The 20,694-nt window shown below is 47.2% G+C and overlaps 1 protein-coding gene across 11 annotated transcripts in view; it reads right to left on the reverse strand.

Moving 5' to 3' along the window:
• Positions 1 to 20,694, reverse strand: part of tjap1 (tight junction associated protein 1 (peripheral)) — a 258,207-nt gene that overhangs the window by 29,361 nt on the left and 208,152 nt on the right. For 7 of the 11 annotated variants that reach the window (XM_070885872.1, XM_070885868.1, XM_070885869.1 and 4 more), the window contains one exon: positions 12,567 to 19,808. In XM_070885872.1, coding sequence (XP_070741973.1) covers positions 18,483 to 19,808 — 1,326 coding nt within the window. In that variant the 3' untranslated portion in view covers positions 12,567 to 18,482. Of the gene's footprint in view, positions 1 to 5,803; positions 11,820 to 12,566; positions 19,809 to 20,694 lie in introns of those variants that run through there. The other 4 variants (XR_011593915.1, XR_011593914.1, XR_011593913.1 and 1 more) reach the window with 4 other exon arrangements.

Genomic DNA, 20,694 nt, shown 5'->3' on the forward strand with positions numbered 1-20,694 from the left:
CTATACCTCCCTAATTGCAATGTCTGTATCGCCCCGCTCGTGAAAACAATCACAAATTATTCATTAAGAATCAAACCCATGTCTTCCGCTCCACAGATTACCTTTATGGTCTCTAATATGCCTTACTCTTTCTCTAGTTATCCTCATGCTCTTAATGTATTTATAAAACATCTTTGGCTTTTCCTTGATTTTGCTCGTTAGCATTTTTTCATGCCCTCTTTACTTTAATTTCCTTTATAATTTCACCCTGCACTTTCTATACTCAAATGTTTCTGCAGTATTGAGCCCCCGGTATCTGTCATAAGCCTCCCTTTGTTTCTTTATCTTACCCTGCATGCCCCTTGACATCCAGGGGGCTCGAGAAAAATAGAAAATAGGTGCAGTCGGCAATTCGAGCTTGCACCACCATTCAATAAGATCATGGCTGATCATTCCCTCACGACCCCTTTCCTGCTTTCTCTCCATATTCCTTGATCCCTTTAGCCGTAAGGGCCATATCTAACTCCCTCTTGAATATATCCAACGAACTGGCATCAACAACTCTCTGCGGTAGGGAATTCCACAGGTTAACAACTCTCAGTGAAGAAGGTTCTTCTCATCTCAGTCCTAAATGGCTTACCCCTTATCCTTGGACTGTGTCCCTGGTTCTGGACTTCCCCAACATCAGGAACATTCTTCCTGCATCTAACCTGTCCAGTCCCGTCAGAATTTTATATGTTGTTATGAGATCCCCTCTCATCCTTTTAAGCTCCAGTCTCTCTTCATAAGTCAGTCCTGCTATCCCAGGAATCAGTCTGGTGAACCTTCGCTGCACTCCCTCAATAGCAAGAACGTCCTCTCTCAGATTAGGAGACCAACACTGAACACAATATTCCAGGTGAGGCCTCACTAAGGCCCTGTACAACTGCAGTAAGACCTCCCTGCTCCTATACTCAAATCCCCTAGCTATGAAGGCCAACATACCATTTGCCTTCTTCACCGCCTGCTGCAACTGCATGCCAACTTTCAATGACTGATGTACCATGATACCCAGGTCTCATTGCACCTCCCCTTTTCCTAATCTGCTGCCATCCAGATAATATTCTGCCTTCGTGTTTCTGCCCCCAAAGTGTATAACCTCACATTTATCCACATTATACTGCATCTGCCATGCATTTACCCACTCACCTAACCTGTCCAAGTCACCCTGCAGCCTCTTAGCGTCCTCCTCACAGCTCACACTGCCACCCAGTTTAGTGTCATTTGCAAACTTCGAGATATTACACTCAATTGCTTCATCCAAATCATTAATGTATATTGTAAATAGCTGGGGTCCCAGCACTGAGCCCTGCGGCACCCCACTAGTCACTGCCTGCCATTCTGAAAAGGACCCGTTTATCCCAACTCTCTGCTTCCTGTCTGCCAACCAGTTCTCGATCCACATCAGTACATTACCCCCAATACCATGTGCTTTGACTTTGTTCACCAATTTCTTGAGGAACCTTGTCAAAAGCCTTTTGAAAGTCCAAATACACCACATCCACTGGTTCTCCCTTGTCCACTCTACTAGTTACATCCTCAAAAAATTCAACATTTGTCGAGTATGATTTCCCTTTCATAAATCCATGCTGACTTGGACCGATCCTGTCACTGCTTTCCAAATGCGCTGTTATTTCATCTTTAATTGATTCCAACATTTTCCCCACTACTGATGTCAGGCTAACCAATATATAATTACCCGTTTTCTCTCTCTCTCTTTTTTTTTTTAAAAAGTGAGAAGATTTGTTAGTCACACACATTTTCTTTAAGGGAACAAACTTGCCCTGAACCCTCAGGATCTCCTCCTTGAATGCCTCCCACTGATTTACCTTCAAGTAACTGTCATGTAGAGGAAAGGTGCAGGTGAGACAGAGGAAGGGGAAAGGTGCAGGGGAGAGACCGGGGGAGGGAGAGGGGGGTGGGAATGGGGAAAGGTGCAAGGAAGACAGGGGGATGGGGAATGGTGCAGGGGGAGACAGGGGAGAGGGGGAAAGGTGCAGGGGGAGACGGGTGGGGGGGATGGAGAAAGGTGCAGGGGGAGACGGGGGTGGGGTGGGGGGGATGGAGAAAGGTGCAGGGGGAGACGGGGGTGGGGTGGGGGGGATGGAGAAAGGTGCAGGGGGAGACGGGGGTGGGGGGATGGAGAAAGGTGCAGGGGGAGACGGGGGTGGGGTGGGGGGGATGGAGAAAGATGCAGGGGGAGACGGGGGTGGGGTGGGGGGGATGGAGAAAGGTGCAGGGGGAGACGGGGGGTGGGGTGGGGGGGATGGAGAAAGGTGCAGGGGGAGACGGGGGGTGGGGTGGGGGGGATGGAGAAAGGTGCAGGGGGAGACGGGGGTGGGGTGGGGGGGATGGAGAAAGGTGCAGGGGAGCCGTGTGGGGGGGGGGATGGAGAAAGGTGCAGGGGGAGACGGGGGGGGGGGGGGGGGGGATGGGGAAAGGTGCAGGGGGAGACGGGGGTGGGGGGAGATGGAGAAAGGTGCAGGGGGAGACGGGGGGGGGGGGGGGGGGCGGGGGATGGAGAAAGGTGCAGGGGGAGACGGGGGTGGGGGATGGAGAAAGGTGCAGGGGGAGCCGGGGGGGGCGGGGGATGGAGAAAGGTGCAGGGGGAGCCGGGGGTGGGGGGTGGGGGGGGGGGGGGATGGAGAAAGGTGCAGGGGGAGCCGGGGGGGGGGGTGCGGGGGATGGGGAAAGGTGCAGGGGGAGACGGGGGTGGGGGGGGGATGGGGAAAGGTGCAGGGGGAGACGGGGGTGGGGGGGCGGATGGGGAAAGGTGCAGGGGGTGGGGGGGGGCGGGGGATGGGGAAAGGTGCAGGGGGAGACGGGGGTGGGGGGGGGATGGGGAAAGGTGCAGGGGGAGACGGGGGTGGGGGGGCGGATGGGGAAAGGTGCAGGGGGTGGGGGGGGGCGGGGGATGGGGAAAGGTGCAGGGGGAGACGGGGGTGGGGGGGGGGGATGGTGAAAGGTGCAGGGGGAGGAAGATGAAGCGGAGCAGATAGCCTCAATTTGAAAGAAAAAAATAAGCTTCTCACTTGATATTCGGAGGGGAGGATCGAGTTTAAAAGGAGGCGGTTTGTGCCAAAACCTACCAGGTTGATTCTGCCGTAAGGGAGGTCGGCTGCAGAGCCTGTAAGGCAATACTGCTTTAATGGTCAAGCTAAATCTGGTGAGCAATAACCAGGTCCATTGCAATTCTGTATTTGTGCCTCTAGCCATCACATTTGAGGATAAGGTGGTGGGAGACCATAAAGGAAACCAATTGATGGCCTTGCCATTCAAAATATTGTTGCTGGTGAGGTTACAGGACAGTTAGAGAGTAATGTACAGGGTGAGGTTACAGGACAGTTGGAGAGTAATGTACAGGGTGAGGTTACAGGACAGTTGGAGAGTAATGTACAGGGTGAGGTTACAGGACAGTTGGAGAGTAATGTACAGGGTGAGGTTACAGGACAGTTGGAGAGTAATGTACAGGGTCAGGTTATAGGACAGTTGGAGAGTAATGTACAGGGTGAGGTTACAGGACAGTTGGAGAGTAATGTACAGGGTCAGGTTACAGGACAGTTAGAGCGTAATGTACAGGGTGAGGTTACAGGACAGTTGGAGAGTAAGAAATAGGAGCAGGAGTGGGCCATAGAGTCCCTCGAGCCTGCTCCGCCAAGACAGAGCAAGGAGCTTGCAAGAAAGTTGAAGCAAGCGAAAAGGAGAACTTGGTTGGCACAAGCTAAGCAAGGAAGGGCCCCTGAGATTTGGGTGGGTGGTAGGCGATAGAGTTGGAAGGAGTATAAGGGAGTTAGGTGCATGATGTCACAAGCTGAGATTTCTCTGGAAGGTAAGAGCCAAACTGCTGTCATCGTGGCTTTGGCTAAGCATTTGTTGGAATATGGAAGCAGGTGGTGAGTTCTAGGTGATGCGAGTTTTTGTCAGCCCAGACAGCACTAATATACAGATGAGGTTGGGAATGAAAAGAGTTTGCTTGTAAAGCAGTGAGCATTTTGAAGGGTGATATTAAGTGACCTGATATTAACAAAGGGAGGGGGGGGCGGGAGAGAGAAAGGAGGGAGTACAAGGGTCGGACAAAGGAATTGGAGGAGGTTGGAAAGATTTATCCATGTGATAAAACCGAAAAATGCTGTAAATACTCAGCGGGTCAGGCAGCATCTGTGGAGAGAAACAGAGTTAACGTTTCAGGTTGATGATCCTTTGTCAGAACTGGATGCAGACCTGACAAAGGGCAAGTGACCTGAAACATTAACTCTGTTTCTCTCTCCACAGATGCCGCTGAGTATTTCCAGCATTTTCTGTTTTTATTTCAGATTCCAGCATTGACAATAATTTGCCTTTAATCCCTGAAGTCTGGTCGTGGAATATCAACTGGGAGACTAGGGTTGATGCATTTAGGGTTGTTTCGTTTGGACAGCCAACAGTGGCGAATGTTTGAAACTAAGCAGGGATTCAATCAGAACAGGAGGAATATTGCTATAAAAATGCAATTTGCTGCTATTGATTAATGAGGCGGTAACTGAAAGGGGCATTTTGTAGCAGATTCAGATCTGCTACATGACATGAGCAGTTCAGGTGAGGCTAGAGATGGTACAGCAAGTATAGGAAATGGCTAATACACGGATAGAGTCGTCACTCTCAAGTTTCAACTTCAGGTATAGTACCCATGACTAGTTACCTGCGAAGATCAATGTCTTTAATGAAGTTGCCAGAGTTGGGCCTGCTGAGCATTGGACCACACTGGAAGAGTGAACCTTTTCCTATTTACTACCTCCAGGGAACAGGACAAGATTATGAATCGACAAGAAGAATGACAACACCAAGAAATGGTGGGCTCCAGGTCAGGGTCCAGGCTCAAGAAGCTGATTCCAGTCCAGTGCGAGGGAGAATGTCACTTCGCAGTTGCAGTAAAGTGGCCAGCAGCAATCTTGATGGGGAACCTCACAGCCAAGCAAAGATATAATATCTGGGTGTGGTGTAGGTACTCACCAAGAGGCTCCAGTTGGATAGCAATCTTATGCTTCAGGTGTTGAATGGGCATGAAGCAGGTGTGGGAGGTTTTCCAATCCAGAGCAAAAGGCAAGATATAAAGTAGAATAGAAAAGGTTAATCCTAAGCATCATTTCAAGTTCATCTACTCCGATAGGAAAAGGAGACGTGGGATCCAACTGACAAAAAGCAAGTTAAGGATTAATGTCAGGAGGCATTTCTTCAGAGTTAAATACCTGGAATGGGATCTGAAGAGAAGTGGGGCAGAATCTCTAAATATTCCACAGCTAGTTAGATCGCATCATGGGGGTTCTGTAGTTTTCTTTGGAAGGATGATCTAGCTGGGCCGAATAACCAACGACATCTTTACTTATCTTTCTATCCTCAAAGCGCTAAACTGTGCTGGAGAAGCGACAGTTAAGAGTTGACCGAATTAAGAAATATAACCTGGAAAGAACAGGAGTGGGGGAGGTTATAAAAAGGTGAAAAGTAACAGATGGCAGTGGATTGGGGAAAGCCTCTCACGAAGCCTTATAGGAGTCAATCTTCAATTACCTCACCCAATCAAGAATTGTCTTTTTAAAGATTGCTGCCACAGCTGACCCGAGCTGCATGTTTTGGACATTCAGTCATAGCAGGTTTGCATTGCCATATTTAACTGCTTCAGATTGTACACACCAACACCTAACACGACGAGGTCGAATTTCCAAACAAACTTCACTGTAAATACAACCAAAGAGTCAGATGCAGTGAAGTTAACTTTAAAATACTTTATTTTGTTTAAAATATACATCAGTTCAGTTTTACAAATTCAGAAAATAAAATTAGTAAAGGTTTAACAGTCTTGTACAGAAACACAGAGATGAATCACTACAAAATTCTACAACTTAGATTGTCCTTAAAAGATGACTGAGAAATGGATCGGAAGCACTAAAAATGTTAAGATTCATTTTCCACACAACTGAGAATGGAACATATATAGACAATCAGTAATCACAACATTCGATGAAAGGTGCAGTTTAAGTGAACACAAAGTCCTGCTGGGTTCTCATCGCCCGCCACAACCAGGAAGGTGGTTGTGCAAACAGACCATTGGCCCTCAACTACATTTACAATTCAATACATCAACGCTACTTTGAAGCTAATGAATCATTACACTTCAAAACCATTTATAAAAGACCATTCTAGGTCAACATTAAGGAACTGGGCCTTCCAAACTGGCTGAGAGAACCATGGATGCACTGCACTAGGTATTGAGTTTGAGATGCAAAGTATTTGCATTAACTACAGTCACTTGGTCAATGTTATTTTTAAGCTCAGTAAATAGTGCAGGGAAAAGTGAACCTGGAGGAGCGGAGAGTTCTTGAAAAATGCATCCCATATACCTAAACACACTGCTTGATGTCAGCATTAACACTGGGGAGGGAGTCAGCCCACTGATTGGTGAGCAAGGATAACTGAAGGAGGAGTCCCACCCTGAACTCCTGCACACGCTGACCGAGGTGTTGGAGTAGCTCAAAAAGTAATGTTTAATCTCTGCACCATCAGGTCAGGGCCAGCTCAAGATCTTTATAGCCTATTTTGTATAAAGATTTTCACTCCACAACAGAGGAACATCCTTTATACACTAGGAAAATAACTGCCCATGTCCTGGATTAGATGTAAATTTTGCGCACACACAGTTTAACTTCAGACTAAATCCAGATTTGTACATCAGTTTAATCATGGAACTGAATACTATAACTAGTCGGCAGAACAAGCATTAAAAACATTAATAACTATGCATGGGATGGGGGGGGGGAGGGGGGAATGTTGAGGACCGGCAGTTACGGCTTTCAAAAGGGAATTGGATAAGTACCTAAAGGGAAAAAAATTGCAGGGCTGCGGGGAAAGGACGGGAGAGTGGGACTAGCTGAAGCGCTCTTGGAGAGCCGGCACGGGCTCGATGGGCCGAATGGCATCCGTCTGTGCTGTAACCTGTCTATGATTCTTCTGTGATTCTAGGAGTTACGGTGGGGAGTTTTGCTGACCGAGAGTTAACACTGAAATGTTATTTACTTGTAATCACAATGCAACAAATTACAACACATCAACAGCTACATTATGCCAAGGAACACCATGGTAATTGGGAATTCATTAAGTAAAGCACCACCAGCTTCAAGGATTTTCATGTGAGTAACTGGAATAAAAGTGTGAACATTACCTTGTACAGAATCAGCGACAGGCTTGTATACTCCATAAGTTAGCAAGCTGTACCATTTCATTCCAGCTACCCTCGGCCTTCCCAGCCTGCACTGTGCACTCATGATCTAACATAGTTTGTATTTCAGTTATGGGGTTAACGGTCAGCAGATTACTGGAAGTTATTGGTTATTCAGCACCTTAATGAAATATTCTCCGATTTCTGAAAGAAAGCAGTGGCAGAGGGCTCAGTCAGTCCAATCCCCCTGATGTGTCCACACAGGGTTGGCAAGTGTAGACTTGTACAAAGGACTTCACTGACAGTACTAACCATTTCAGAGAGTTGAAGTGGAAGACCCAGCAGCCAAACTAAGGCCTTGGTGAGGCCACACCTGGAGTATTGTGTACAGTTTTGGTCTCCTAACCTGAGGAAGGACATTCTTGCTATTGAGGGAGTGCAGCGAAGGTTCACCAGACTGATTCCCGGGATGGTGGGACTGACCTATCAAGAAAGACTGGATCAACTGGGCTTGTATTCACTGGAGTTCAGAAGAATGAGAGGGGACCTCACAGAAACGTTTAAAATTCTGACGGGTTTAGTCAGGTTAGATGCAGGAAGAATGTTCCCAATGTTGGGGAAGTTCAGAACCAGGGGTCACAGTCTAAGGATAAGGGGTAAGCCATTTAGGACCAAGATGAGGAGAAACTTCTTCACCCAGAGAGTGGTGAACCTGTGGAATTCTCTACCACAGAAAGTAGTTGAGGCCAATCACTAAATATATTCAAAAGGGAGTTAGATGAAGTCCTTACTACTCGGGGGATCAAGGGGTATGGCGAGAAAGCAGGAAGGGGGTACTGAAGTTTAATGTTCAGCCATGAACTCATTGAATGGCGGTGCAGGCTAGAAGAGCTGAATGGCCTGCTCCTGCACCTATTTTCTATGTTACACTGCTGGAGTACAGATCATTGACACAAAATGTTTCACAGCAAAGACAGTTGGAAGCTGTGGCCAATAAAACATGGTGCAAGTGAACACTTCATCACAAAAAACTTGCTCAGTTTAAGATATTCCAGTGTAACTGGGGGCCACATCTTTAACCCAAGTTAGTTGCTGAGCCAATCCAGTGACCTTTTCCAAATGTATGGAAACATTCTGGCACGTCAGAAACAAAGGTCGACAGTAGTCAGTGCAAAAACAGATGGATGAAAATAACAGCCAGCCATTTATCTGCCAGCTCACCAACCTTCGCTACTCACTACTGCACCTGGGCAGATACACATAGAAAGATTAGGGGCTCGCAGGGACTGGAACTGTAATACAGACTGCTGCACCAGGAGTGTCACCGGGGTGGGTTTAATCACCGTGCTGCACTGGGAGTGTCACCGGGGTGGGTTTAATCACCGTGCTGCACCAGGAGTGTCACCGGGGTGGGTTTAATCACCATGCTGCACCAGGAGTGTCACCGGGGTGGGTTTTGTCACCGTGCTGCACTGGGAGTGTCACCGGGGTGGGTTTAATCACCGTGCTGCACCAGGAGTGTCACCGGGGTGGGTTTAATCACCGTGCTGCACCAGGAGTGTCATCGGGGTGGGTTTAATCACCATGCTGCACCAGGAGTGTCACCGGGGTGGGTTTTGTCACCGTGCTGCACTGGGAGTGTCACCGGGGTGGGTTTAATCACCATGCTGCACCAGGAGTGTCACCGGGGTGGGTTTAATCACCATGCTGCACCAGGAGTGTCATCGGGGTGGGTTTAATCACCATGCTGCACCAGGAGTGTCACCGGGGTGGGTTTTGTCACCGTGCTGCACTGGGAGTGTCACCGGGGTGGGTTTTGTCACCGTGCTGCACCAGGAGTGTCATCGGGGTGGGTTTAATCACCGTGCTGCACCAGGAGTGTCATCGGGGTGGGTTTAATCACCATGCTGCACCAGGAGTGTCACCGGGGTGGGTTTTGTCACCGTGCTGCACTGGGAGTGTCACCGGGGTGGGTTTAATCACCGTGCTGCACTGGGAGTGTCACCGGGGTGGGTTTAATCACCGTGCTGCACCAGGAGTGTCATCGGGGTGGGTTTAATCACCATGCTGCACCAGGAGTGTCACCGGGGTGGGTTTAATCACCGTGCTGCACCAGGAGGGTCACCGGGCTACACTGGGAGTGTCACCGGTGTGGGTTTAATCACCGTGCTGCACCAGGAGTGTCACCGGGGTGGGTTTAATCACCGTGCTGCACCAGGAGTGTCACCGGGGTGGGTTTAATCACCGTGCTGCACCAGGAGTGTCACCGGGGTGGGTTTAATCACCGGGCTACACTGAGAGTGTCACCGGGCTACACTGGGAGTGTCACCGGTGTGGGTTTAATCACCGTGCTGCATCAGGAGGTCACCGGTGTGGGTTGAATCACCGTGCTGCACCAGGAGTGTCACCGGGGTGGGTTTAATCACCGTGCTGCACCAGGAGTGTCACCGGGCTACACAGGGAGTGTCACCAGTGTGGGTTTAATCATCGTGCTGCACCAGGAGTGTCATCGGGGTGGGTTTAATCACCGTGCTGCACCAGGAGTGTCACCGGGGTGGGTTTAATCACCGTGCTGCACCAGGAGGGTCACCGGGCTACACAGGGAGTGTCACCGGGGTGGGTTTAATCACCGTGCTGCACCAGGAGGGTCACCGGGCTACACAGGGAGTGTCACCGGGGTGGGTTTAATCACCGTGCTGCACCAGGAGGGTCACCGGGCTACACAGGGAGTGTCACCGGGGTGGGTTTAATCACCGTGCTGCACCAGGAGGGTCACCGGGCGTGTCACCGGGCTACACTGGGAGTGTCACCGGTGTGGGTTTAATCACCGTGCTGCACCAGGAGTGTCACTGGGGTGGGTTTAATCACTGTGCTGCATCAGGAGTGTCACCGGGGTGGGTTTTGTCACCGTGCTGCACTGGGAGTGTCACCGGGGTGGGTTTAATCACTGTGCTGCATCAGGAGTGTCACCGGGCTACACTGGGAGTGTCACCGGGGTGGGTTTAATCACTGTGCTGCATCAGGAGTGTCACCGGGCTACACTGGGAGTGTCACCGGGGTGGGTTTAATCACCGTGCTGCACCAGGAGTGTCACTGGGGTGGGTTTAATCACTGTGCTGCATCAGGAGTGTCACAGGGCTACACAGGGAGTGTCACCGGGGTGGGTTTAATCACCGTGCTGCACCAGGAGGGTCACCGGGCTACACTGGGAGTGTCACCGGTGTGGGTTTAATCACGGTGCTGCATCAGGAGTGTCACCGGTGTGGGTTTAATCACTGTGCTGCACCAGGAGTGTTACTGGGGTGGGTTTAATCACCGTGCTGCACCAGGAGTGTTACTGGGGTGGGTTTAATCACCGTGCTGCACCAGGAGTGTCACCGGGCTACACAGGGAGTGTCACCAGTGTGGGTTTAGATCAATCGCTGTGCTACACCGGGAGTGTCATCGGAGTGGGTTTAATCACCGTGCTGCACCAGGAGTGTCAGCGGGGTGGGTTTAGATCAATCACCGTGCTGCACCGGGAGTGTCACCGGAGTGGGTTTAGATCAATCACCGTGCTGCACCGGGAGTGTCACCGGGGTGGGTTTTAGATTAGTAACAGTAAAACGTTTTTACACAGCGAGTTATGGATTAAAATGCACTGACTCAAGGCACGGAGAAGCAGAATCAATAATAATTTTCAAATGAGAATTGAATAAATACTTGAAGAATGATCGGCAGGGCTATGGGGACTGAGCAGCGGTGTCGGACTAAGTGCACAGCTCTATCAAAGAGCCGGCACAGCATGATGGACCGAATGGCCTCTGTCTACATTGGCTCATTCTGTGATTGTAAGCCAGTAGTGTCGCCTGCGCCTGTTTTAGTGACGCCAAGACTGTCATCGGTACACATTTATAGATTAGTGATGGTTCTATGCCAGATTGGAAATTTAAGGTGTAACTTTAGTGATAATGTAAACCTCAGCTCCTAGTTTCCCCTCTCTCAGTAGGGAATTGAAACATCCACAACAGAAATTTTTAAACTTGTTTTTTTTTAAAACACAGAAACTTTACTTGTTTTGGTGGATGAAACTGGGCTAAAAATAAATGGTCATTTTTACTGGTCTGTGGGCTATTTTCCTTTCTCTTGTTCTTGAGCAACCCTCAAAGCTGGAACTCAGTGAAAATAATGAAGTACTACGAGACTGAGTGAAAGAAAAGTCACCACGGATCTGAACAGTTCTGTTCATCAGGGCAGCCTTCTGAGATCAGCTATTTAACTTGACTTTAATCGTAGAGGACTAAAGCCCCAGGGCAAATTCCACAGAATGATACAAAGCGGAGGAGATTTTTCAGCACGATCCTCTGCTGTATCCTGAGGTGTTGGCACTTGCCCATTACCAGATGTTGCTGTCTGCTCTCTTCCAGCAGCTTATGACCGATCTGTTAGATCTGATAATGAAATGAGATGGAGGAAGATGGGGCAGGCTACAGCCAGGTTGTATGTTGAAGTCATCTGATCTACTTACCTTCACTCAGTAGTTAGAGCTGAGTAGGGGCAAACCACAGCTTAGGGAAATGGGGCCCACAAATTTCTCCCCTCTTATTGGAGTCTCCTGGTCTCTACTCAGCACCTGTAAACGTGTGACACCATGGCATCAGCAGCATAGGAATCAGAGCATACAGGCGAGGGAGGGGGGGGGGGGGCGTGGGTGGGGACAGGTGCAGGTGAGGGAGTGGGTGTGGGGGGCAGGCGAGGGAGCCGGTGCAGGGGGGGGGGCGAGGGAGCGGAGGAGCAGGGGCAGGTGAAGGAGCGGGTGTGAGGAGGGGCGTGGGCAGGTGAGGGAGGGGGGGGAAAAGAGGGGCAGGGGCAGGCGAGGGAGTTTGGGGGGGGGGGAGAGGCAGGATTGAGTCAGGCGAGGGAGCAGCAGGAAGGGATGAGAAAATTCACTGGCCCAGGAATTGCAGTCCGTGATCGGATGCCTCTGACCTCAGAAATTTCTATACAAGTACCCAGCGGCCCGGGAGGTTCAGAGACTTCTGGTCCTGGGCCTCTAAGCAAAAGCCTGCGAAGAAGCCCAAGTATCCCAGGAGCGTATGGGCTTCATACACATCACTGGAATCACGCAGACCGGCCCAACCTATCAGGGTAGGGTATACGGAATCACAGTAAGTATGAATGCGAAACCCACAAACACTGAAAATAACTTTTTTTTAAAAAACCACATTTCAAATTAATAAAAATGTAATTTAATTATTAAAAAAAATGTAATTGTTTGAAAAATAAATTTACATATTTTAAAGGTTCTAAAAATACTTACCTTATTTAACAGGATTTTAAATGTTTAAAATATATATTTTTATGTATTTTTCTGTACTTTAAATGTCTTATGCTGATAAAGGCAGGCTTTACACCTGTTTTGTAAGAATTTGAAGGGCATTCGCTGGGCAAATAGCCCAACTCTCCGCCCGCAGGGGCCCTTTACTTTCGGATGCAGTGAATCTGTCAAAAGGATTATTGACAGATTGCAAGTTTCGGGTTTAGGCGCATGCACTTCTCATACCTAAACCCGGAACTTACGGGGCCCCAATGGGCAAATTCAGGTCCACTGTTTTTAATCCGATTACATTTTTTTAAGCTCTTGTCCGGACTGTCATTTTATTTCAGCCTCCAAAAATAGCTGACACGTTGGCACTAAATCCAGAGATTATCCAGAGATTATACTGGTCTAAAGGACCACTCTAATGGAATCAATGCAACGTCATGGTTGACTGAAACTCTGAACTTCAAAGTCCAGGAATGTTTTGCAAAGCTGATAGCAAGTGCCTGGCTTGCAAAGGATAAATCAGGTGGTCTGGAATGTGGTGTAAACATGGCAGCTTTGCAAGGGAAATGGAATGGCAGCTAGCACAATGGGACCAACCCTCCAAATTAACACTAACTGCACCGAGCAAACTAAAATTTAAACATGAGGGAATGAGCAGTAAAAATTACAAATGAATAATGAAGCGTGATTAAATATTTGATGGTACGCATTAACATGTTACACTAATAATTAACCTCAGACTCGAGTCATTTCCTAACTTGCTATTCTTCATGTTCCCCAGACAACTGCTAAATTAGTGCTGAATTTGGGCGTGATTCTGTACTGAGCTTCATCACATGCAGACTTATGGAACTCATAACAGCTCGAGAAGTGAAGACTCCCATCACTGCTGCAAGCAGTATTCATGTCATCTGTTACCCCAAGTGTGTGCTGCTGGTCATTTAGGAGCACGTTTCCAGTCCTCAGTCAGCCTACAGAACCTGGACTGAGTGTGTCAGCCTAAAGATGTTCGAAAAATATAAATTCTCCAAATTCTACCAGTTAAGCTGGTTATAGTGACAACACAAGAAGATAGAGACAGTCTCTACACCCTGTAGTGAATGTGGGCTGGTGACCCTGATGTGCTGATGACCAATGCAGGAACTCACTCTGGATTTTGAATTCAGTGTTATGTTTGGTGCTGGATTAGATACATTCAATGAGACTGGGCCAGCTAGATTTGTGCACTCATTATTATGTTAGTCAAGTTTGCAATTTCACATCTCATTTGCAAACCTTCTACCATTTCTTCAAAATCTCAGCTACCTACAGGAAACTTTCACAATGTACGATAGGAAAAAAGCAATATCTAAACAATAAACAATATCCCTGATCAGTCAAACCTTAAATCTCTACTCGATGGGTGCACGCACCTGTTCTGTCCGAAGTACCTGCTTCACAAATTAATTACACAAATGGCTATCCAAAGACGCAAAAAACTGATCTACTTACAAAACACAGTAAAATCAGCCTATAATGAAGTGGACCCATCGTTTGCAAGGGTACCCGGGGAGGGTGTTAGTAATTGCTGAGGTTCCCGGGGAGGGCGTTACTAATTGCAGGGGCTTCCCGGGCAGGGTGTTACTAATTGCAGGGGCTTCCCGGGCAGGGTGTTACTAATTGCAGGGGCTTCCCGGGCAGGGCGTTACTAATTGCAGGGGCTTCCCGGGGAGGGCGTTACTAATTGCAGGGGCTTCCTGGGCAGGGTGTTACTAATTGCAGGGGCTTCCCAGCGAGGGCGTTACTAATTGCAGGGGCTTCCCGGGCAGGATGTTACTAATTGCAGGGGCTTCCTGAGGAGGGTGTTACTAATTGCAGGGGCTTCCCGGGGAGGGCGTTACTAATTGCAGGGGCTTCCCGGGGAGGGTGTTACTAATTGCAGGGGCTTCCCGGGCAGGGCGTTACTAATTGCAGGGGCTTCCCAGGGAGGGCGTTACTAAAAGCAGGGGCTTCCCGGGGAGGGCGTTACTAATTGCAGTGTGTTCCTAGGATGCGCGTTAGTATTTGTAGTGTGTTCCTAGGATGCAAGTTATTATTTGCAGTGTGTTCCTAGGATGCGCGTTAGTATTTGTAGGGTGTTCCTAGGATGCAAGTTATTATTTGCAGTATGTTCCTAGGATGCACGTTAGTATTTGTAGGGTGTTCCTAGGATGCGCGTTAGTATCTGTAGTGTGTTCCTAGAATGCGCGGTACTATTTGCAGTGTTCTTAGGATGCACATTAGTATTTGTAGTGTGTTCCTAGGATGCGTGTTACTATTTGTAGTGTTCCTAGGATGCGTGTTACTATTTGCAGTGTTCCTTGGATGCGTGTTACTATTTGCAGTGTTCCTAGGATGCGTGTTACTATTTGCAGCGTTCCTAGGATGCGTGTTACTATTTGCAGTGTTCCTAGGATGTGCATTAGTATTTGTAGTGTGTTCCTAGGATGCGCGTTACTATTTGCAGTGTTCCTAGGATGCGTGTTACTATTTGCAGTGTTCCTAGGATGCGTGTTACTATTTGCAGTGTTCCTAGGATGTGCATTAGTATTTGTAGTGTTCTCCTAGGATGCGCATTACTATTTGCAGTGTTCTTAGGATGCGCATTAGTATTTGTAGTGTGTTCGTAGGATGCGTGTTAGTATTTGCAGTGTTCCTAGGATGCGTGTTACTATTTGCAGTGTTCCTAGAATGCGTGTTACTATTTGCAGTGTTCCTAGGATGTACATTAGTATTTGTAGTGTGTTCCTAGGATGCGTGTTAGTATTTGCAGTATTGCTAGGATGCGTGTTACTATTTGCAGTGTTCCTAGGATGTGCATTAGTATTTGTAGTGTGTTCCTAGAATGCGCATTACTATTTGCAGTGTTCCTAGGATGCGCATTAGTATTTGTAGTGTTCTCCTAGGATGCGCATTACTATTTGCAGTGTTCTTAGGATGCGCATTAGTATTTGTAGTGTGTTCGTAGGATGCGTGTTAGTATTTGCAGTGTTCCTAGGATGCGTGTTACTATTTGCAGTGTTCCAAGGATGTGCATTAGTATTTGTAGTGTGTTCCTAGAATGCGCATTACTATTTGCAGTGTTCCTAGGATGCGCATTAGTATTTGTAGTGTGTTCCTAGGATGCGCGTTACTATTTGCAGTGTTCTTAGGATGCGTTAGTATTTGTAGTGTGTTCCTAGGATGCGCGTTACTATTTGCAGTGTTCCTAGGATGCGTGTTACTATTTGCAGTGTTCCTAGGATGCGTGTTACTATTTGCAGTGTTCCTAGGATGCGTGTTACTATTTGCAGTGTTCCTAGGATGCGCGTTACTATTTGCAGTGTTCCTAGGATGCGCATTAGTATTTGTAGTGTTCTCCTAGGATGCGCATTACTATTTGCAGTGTTCTTGGGATGCGCATTAGTATTTGTAGCGTGTTCGTAGGATGCGTGTTAGTATTTGCAGTGTTCCTAGGATGCGTGTTACTATTTGCAATGTTCCTAGAATGCGTGTTACTATTTGCAGTGTTCCTAGGATGCGCATTAGTATTTGTAGTGTGTTCCTAGGATGCGCATTAGTATTTGCAGTCTTGCTAGGATGCGTGTTACTATTTGCAGTGTTCCTAGGATGTGTGTTACTATTTGCAGTGTTCTTAGGATGCGTGTTACTATTTGCAGTGTTCCTAGGATGCGCGTTACTATTTGCAGTGTTCTTAGGATGTGCATTAGTATTTGTAGGGTGTTCCTAGGGTGCGTGTTACTATTTGCAGTGTTCCTAGGATGCATGTTACTATTTGCAGTGTTCCTAGGATGCATGTTACTATTTGCAGTGTTCCTAGGATGCGCATTAGTATTTGTAGGGTGTTCCTAGGGTGCGTGTTACTATTTGCAGTATTCCTAGGATGCGTATTACTATTTGCAGTGTTCCTAGGATGCATGTTACTATTTGCAGTGTTCCTAGGATGCGCATTAGTATTTGTAGTGTGTTCCGAGGATGCGTGTTAGTATTTGCAGTGTTCCTTGGATGCGCATTAGTATTTGTAGTGTGTTCCTGGGCATGTGTATCACCAGTTGCAGGAATATCTGACACACACTGTATTTGCAGAAGTTTCCCCACATAGAAAAGTTGACAAAGCGCTAGATTGGAAAGACCCAGCACCGGGTTGGACAGTTGGTGCTCACTATATAATACTGTTGGCCTAAATTCACTGATTGGGATACAGGCAGAATCCATGTTAATAAAAATGGTGACTGTGCTGAGCACTAACCTATTGTGCATGTTTAGCAGGTCACCCAAATATTTGTACTACAAATACTGAAGTTAAGACTTAGAGAACTGTCATGTAATAAACCCATGGGAGAGGTCAGTAAAAAACATGTGCTACTCTTCCAAATAGGCAGATCGAAAAGGGTACTGAAGGACAAAGCACCTGCACAGGTCACTAAGGGCTAGTCCTTCTCAGTTACAAAATGGCAGCAAATTCAATCTGATACTTTGCACAAGAGGTTTCATTCAGACTTCCATGTTGAACTTTTCTGTTTCAAAATGATGAACCTGGATCAATGTGGCAGGAAACAGAAAATGTTATTGCCCTTTAAATTAGCGGCAAGTCATCCTTGGGGATTGTGCTTCTGCTACTTTATTCACAATGGGTTTGGGTGCTGCAGATTTGAGATTAGGAATTGCAGATATATGCTGATCGACAGAGCAGGGAGCTTATTTAACACTTCTGGAATGACCGTGCTGCAAGAACAAATCCTTCCAGCATCCCTCCCACGCAGACTGAGTACACAAGGGAAAGCATGGGACCTTACTACTGCTGCTCAGTGCTCGCCCAGATTTGGCCAAACTCGAAAAGCTGACGGAGAGCCATCAGCCTGGGCTGTGAGTCTGCCAGCAGAATATGTCCAATCACATTGTGAATAGTTTTAAACATTTATTATTTGGTCCCCTCTTGGGTTGCAGACAACCTGACGACAACACAAGTGGCAGTCTGGAAATTTCTAAAATATAAATCAGTCACCAAAATCCTGGTTTTTAAAGTAGAAGCCCATGTTTTCATTGGTTATTTCCATTCTTTCCTTATGCTTCTGTGAAGCGCCTTTGTACATCTTTCTACTTTTAAGGTGCTACATGAATACAAGTTGTTAATGTTTTCTATGGATTGTTGTTAGCAGCAAAACAAACATCAGAAGTGAAAAGCCTGATCTAACATTTGTTTTCTGTATTTGGCCACCCTGGGTGAAACATGCGATGACAGTGAGTCCTACTGCATACAGGCACTGCAATAGGTGCAGTTACCACAAATCAATAACATAGTGTTAGAATACTTGTAGTTTTAAGGGAGGGGGGCATGGAGATTTCAAGCACTATTAAATGGTTTAAATGTATAGAGCTTGCATGAGTGATAATGAAATTAAATCAAGTAGCCCATTATATTTTGGTGTTCTGCTACCACTTTAAAATAAACCGGACACCTGCAATCCTGGACGTACCCAGATCGCTTGGTAAATTTAGTACCGACAAAACTACCACTGTAAAAGATCCAATCACTTACATTGCTCTCGCAGCATGCAAGAGAAATGAGACACTTTGCATTTCACAGACACACACACACACACAGACACAGACAAACCAAACTAAAAACACAAGACATGCTGAGAAATTACCTGCCATCAGCCGGCATAGATACTCTTCAGAAATTTGGGTTTCTTTCCGCAATTGATTTAATTCATTACAAAATGGTTTTCTTAGAAAATACTGAAGTATTGCCTTTTGAACCCAAGTTCAGCTAAACTGCACGAGTTGGTTAGTTTGTCTTTGCCCAGCTTCATGCAAGTTTCTAGAAAATACTTTGTGAACTTCCATGCACAAAAAAAAGTTATTATTTTTTTTGCTGTGTCTGAGTTTTGCATTACGGCAGCTTAGTGCAAAGAACACCGTTAGTGTTTAGCTGAAAACCTCGGTGGTCTAGTCCAGCAGGGTGCCCTGCTCCTGCGCTCTTGTTAAGCTGTCCTTTCGCAATAAATGATGGACACCCATCCTTTTGGGGCTCTTCTGCTGTCGACCCACAAAGGTGACTGATGGCGTGTCTCCAATTTCTTCCAGTTCATCCTGCAGGGTGGACTGGCTCCCATGAAGCAGTACCTCCCGCTCTTCCACGGAGCTTCCCCCAGAGCAGACGTCCACGTATTCTTTGTGTTTCTGCAGCGGACTGGGCTGGTTGGCCAGCTGATTGCCACTCAAGGAGTGCAGCAGTTGTTCCCCTTCCTCCTGAGAGAATTCACTCCCATAATCCAGCAGGAACTTGCCTTTCCGCACTTTAGAATCTGTGCTGTCTGTGTCCAAGCTGGAATCCCGACTTACTGTCCAGCTGCAGCTCTGGCCGGATTCCTCTCCATCAGAGTAAGCCAGTCGCCTCTCACCCAGCTCAAACTTGTTGCCCAGACTATTCTGCAACTCTTGAACCATTTCACTGCTGAAAGACGTTCGATGGGCAATGACCCTTTCGGAAGCAGGAGCTACCTTCTCTACAAACATCCTCTGCCAGTTTGCAAGCAGATCCTCTTCAGAACTTGTTGAGCTGGCAAATGCACTTAGCACTTGAGGTGGGCTATTGAAAGGGCTGGACTGGGCTGATTTAAACTCATTTCCAGGGCCTCTGGGTGTGCCTGATCTTGGAGACTGATACTGCCTGTTTATCTGCCCTGACCTCCTTCCATCTGACAAGGGACTGTTGGGTACAGTTCTCTGCCGCTCAAATCCATCCTCTTCCCCCTGGACCAGACTGAGCGATATGGCTTGTCTGGTAGCATACGTACAGTTTGGTAATGGACTGTTCTTTGGTATTTTAACCTTGTCATCAGAAGAGAATTCAATCACAGCTTTACGTCCAGGGAATAGATTCTGAGGTGGGGTGGGATATGGGTTGAGTCTCTCGAAGGTGGGTGCTTCATCCAGTGTGCTGTCGGTGCTATTCTGCCTCTTACACACGCCGTTCTGAGGTTTTACTGCCTCAGCCTTGTCTTGGTCTCCCTCTTTCCCTGTATTCTTTACACCATTAGTGTTGCTGCTCATATCCACATGGACAAAGACATCTTCTGCCATTGGCTGATTGCCACTGCTGGACTTGGCAGAGTTCAGAATCAATGGCTCTGGTTTTTCTAAAACTCTGGCGATGACAGAGGTTGGTACGACATCAGAGGAACCAAGCGCGGAGGTTGGCTCCTGTCCTGACTGGAGCTCGTTACTGGACTCCAGATGCTTGTTTACCATCTCCTGGAGTACGAAGGGAAGCTGCAAATAAAACAGAATCAACCCACAATTTACATCATTTCTATTTTCTCATTGGTGAGTTCTGTGTCTTGTCTATTTACTTAATCAAATATGGGAAGTAGACTAGAAAAAAACAAGTCAAAACGTGGATTAGGATGTCAGCAAATAACATTTCACTTTTCTTTTAAGATGTGTTTTGTTAAGTCAAAAGAAATGGAATTTATGCATCACAATTAGCTTTCCAATTAGTTTTAAAGAGAAGCATCCAGGGTGAGATCTGTCCATGTAAAATCTGACAGTTAGCCACCAATTGTTCCCATGGAAATGTCTGTATTCCAACTAACTGCTAGGATGGAGGAGGACAGATGTGTGGCCTGGACCTCACTATTGGATTGAGGAGAAACGCATGACTTGGACCCCATCATTGGGCCATAATTTGCTGTCAATTTGCTATTGCGCTCTCTGTTATTTACGTACTAACGCTACAGCAGCTTCAGGCAATTGCAAATATGCGGTTAAACACAGAAATCTAAAAGCTGCTGTCCGTGTGGCACCACCTTTACCTTGGTAAAAACGGCGTGATGCTGTCTGCCTCACCAATTGAAATGCATTGAGCGGTGTGGAGTTGCTGCCTGTGCATGGTAGATACAAATTAAAATCGCCACAGGAAATCCAATCTTAACCATTTATCAACATGATGAGTGTTATTTACTGCCAAACAAATTCTCTGGCACTGATTTCATTGAAGCATACACAATTCTTACAGGGCTTGACAGGGTAGATGCAGGGAGGATGTTTCCTCTGGCTGGGGAGTCTAGAACCAGGGGTCACAGTCTCAGAATAAGGGGTCGGCCATTTAGGACTGGGATGAGGAGAAATTCCTTCACTCAGAGGGTGGTGAATCTTT

Source organism: Pristiophorus japonicus, chromosome 7 (genome assembly GCF_044704955.1).
Source record: "Pristiophorus japonicus isolate sPriJap1 chromosome 7, sPriJap1.hap1, whole genome shotgun sequence".
NCBI classification, from domain to species: Eukaryota; Metazoa; Chordata; class Chondrichthyes; family Pristiophoridae; genus Pristiophorus; species Pristiophorus japonicus.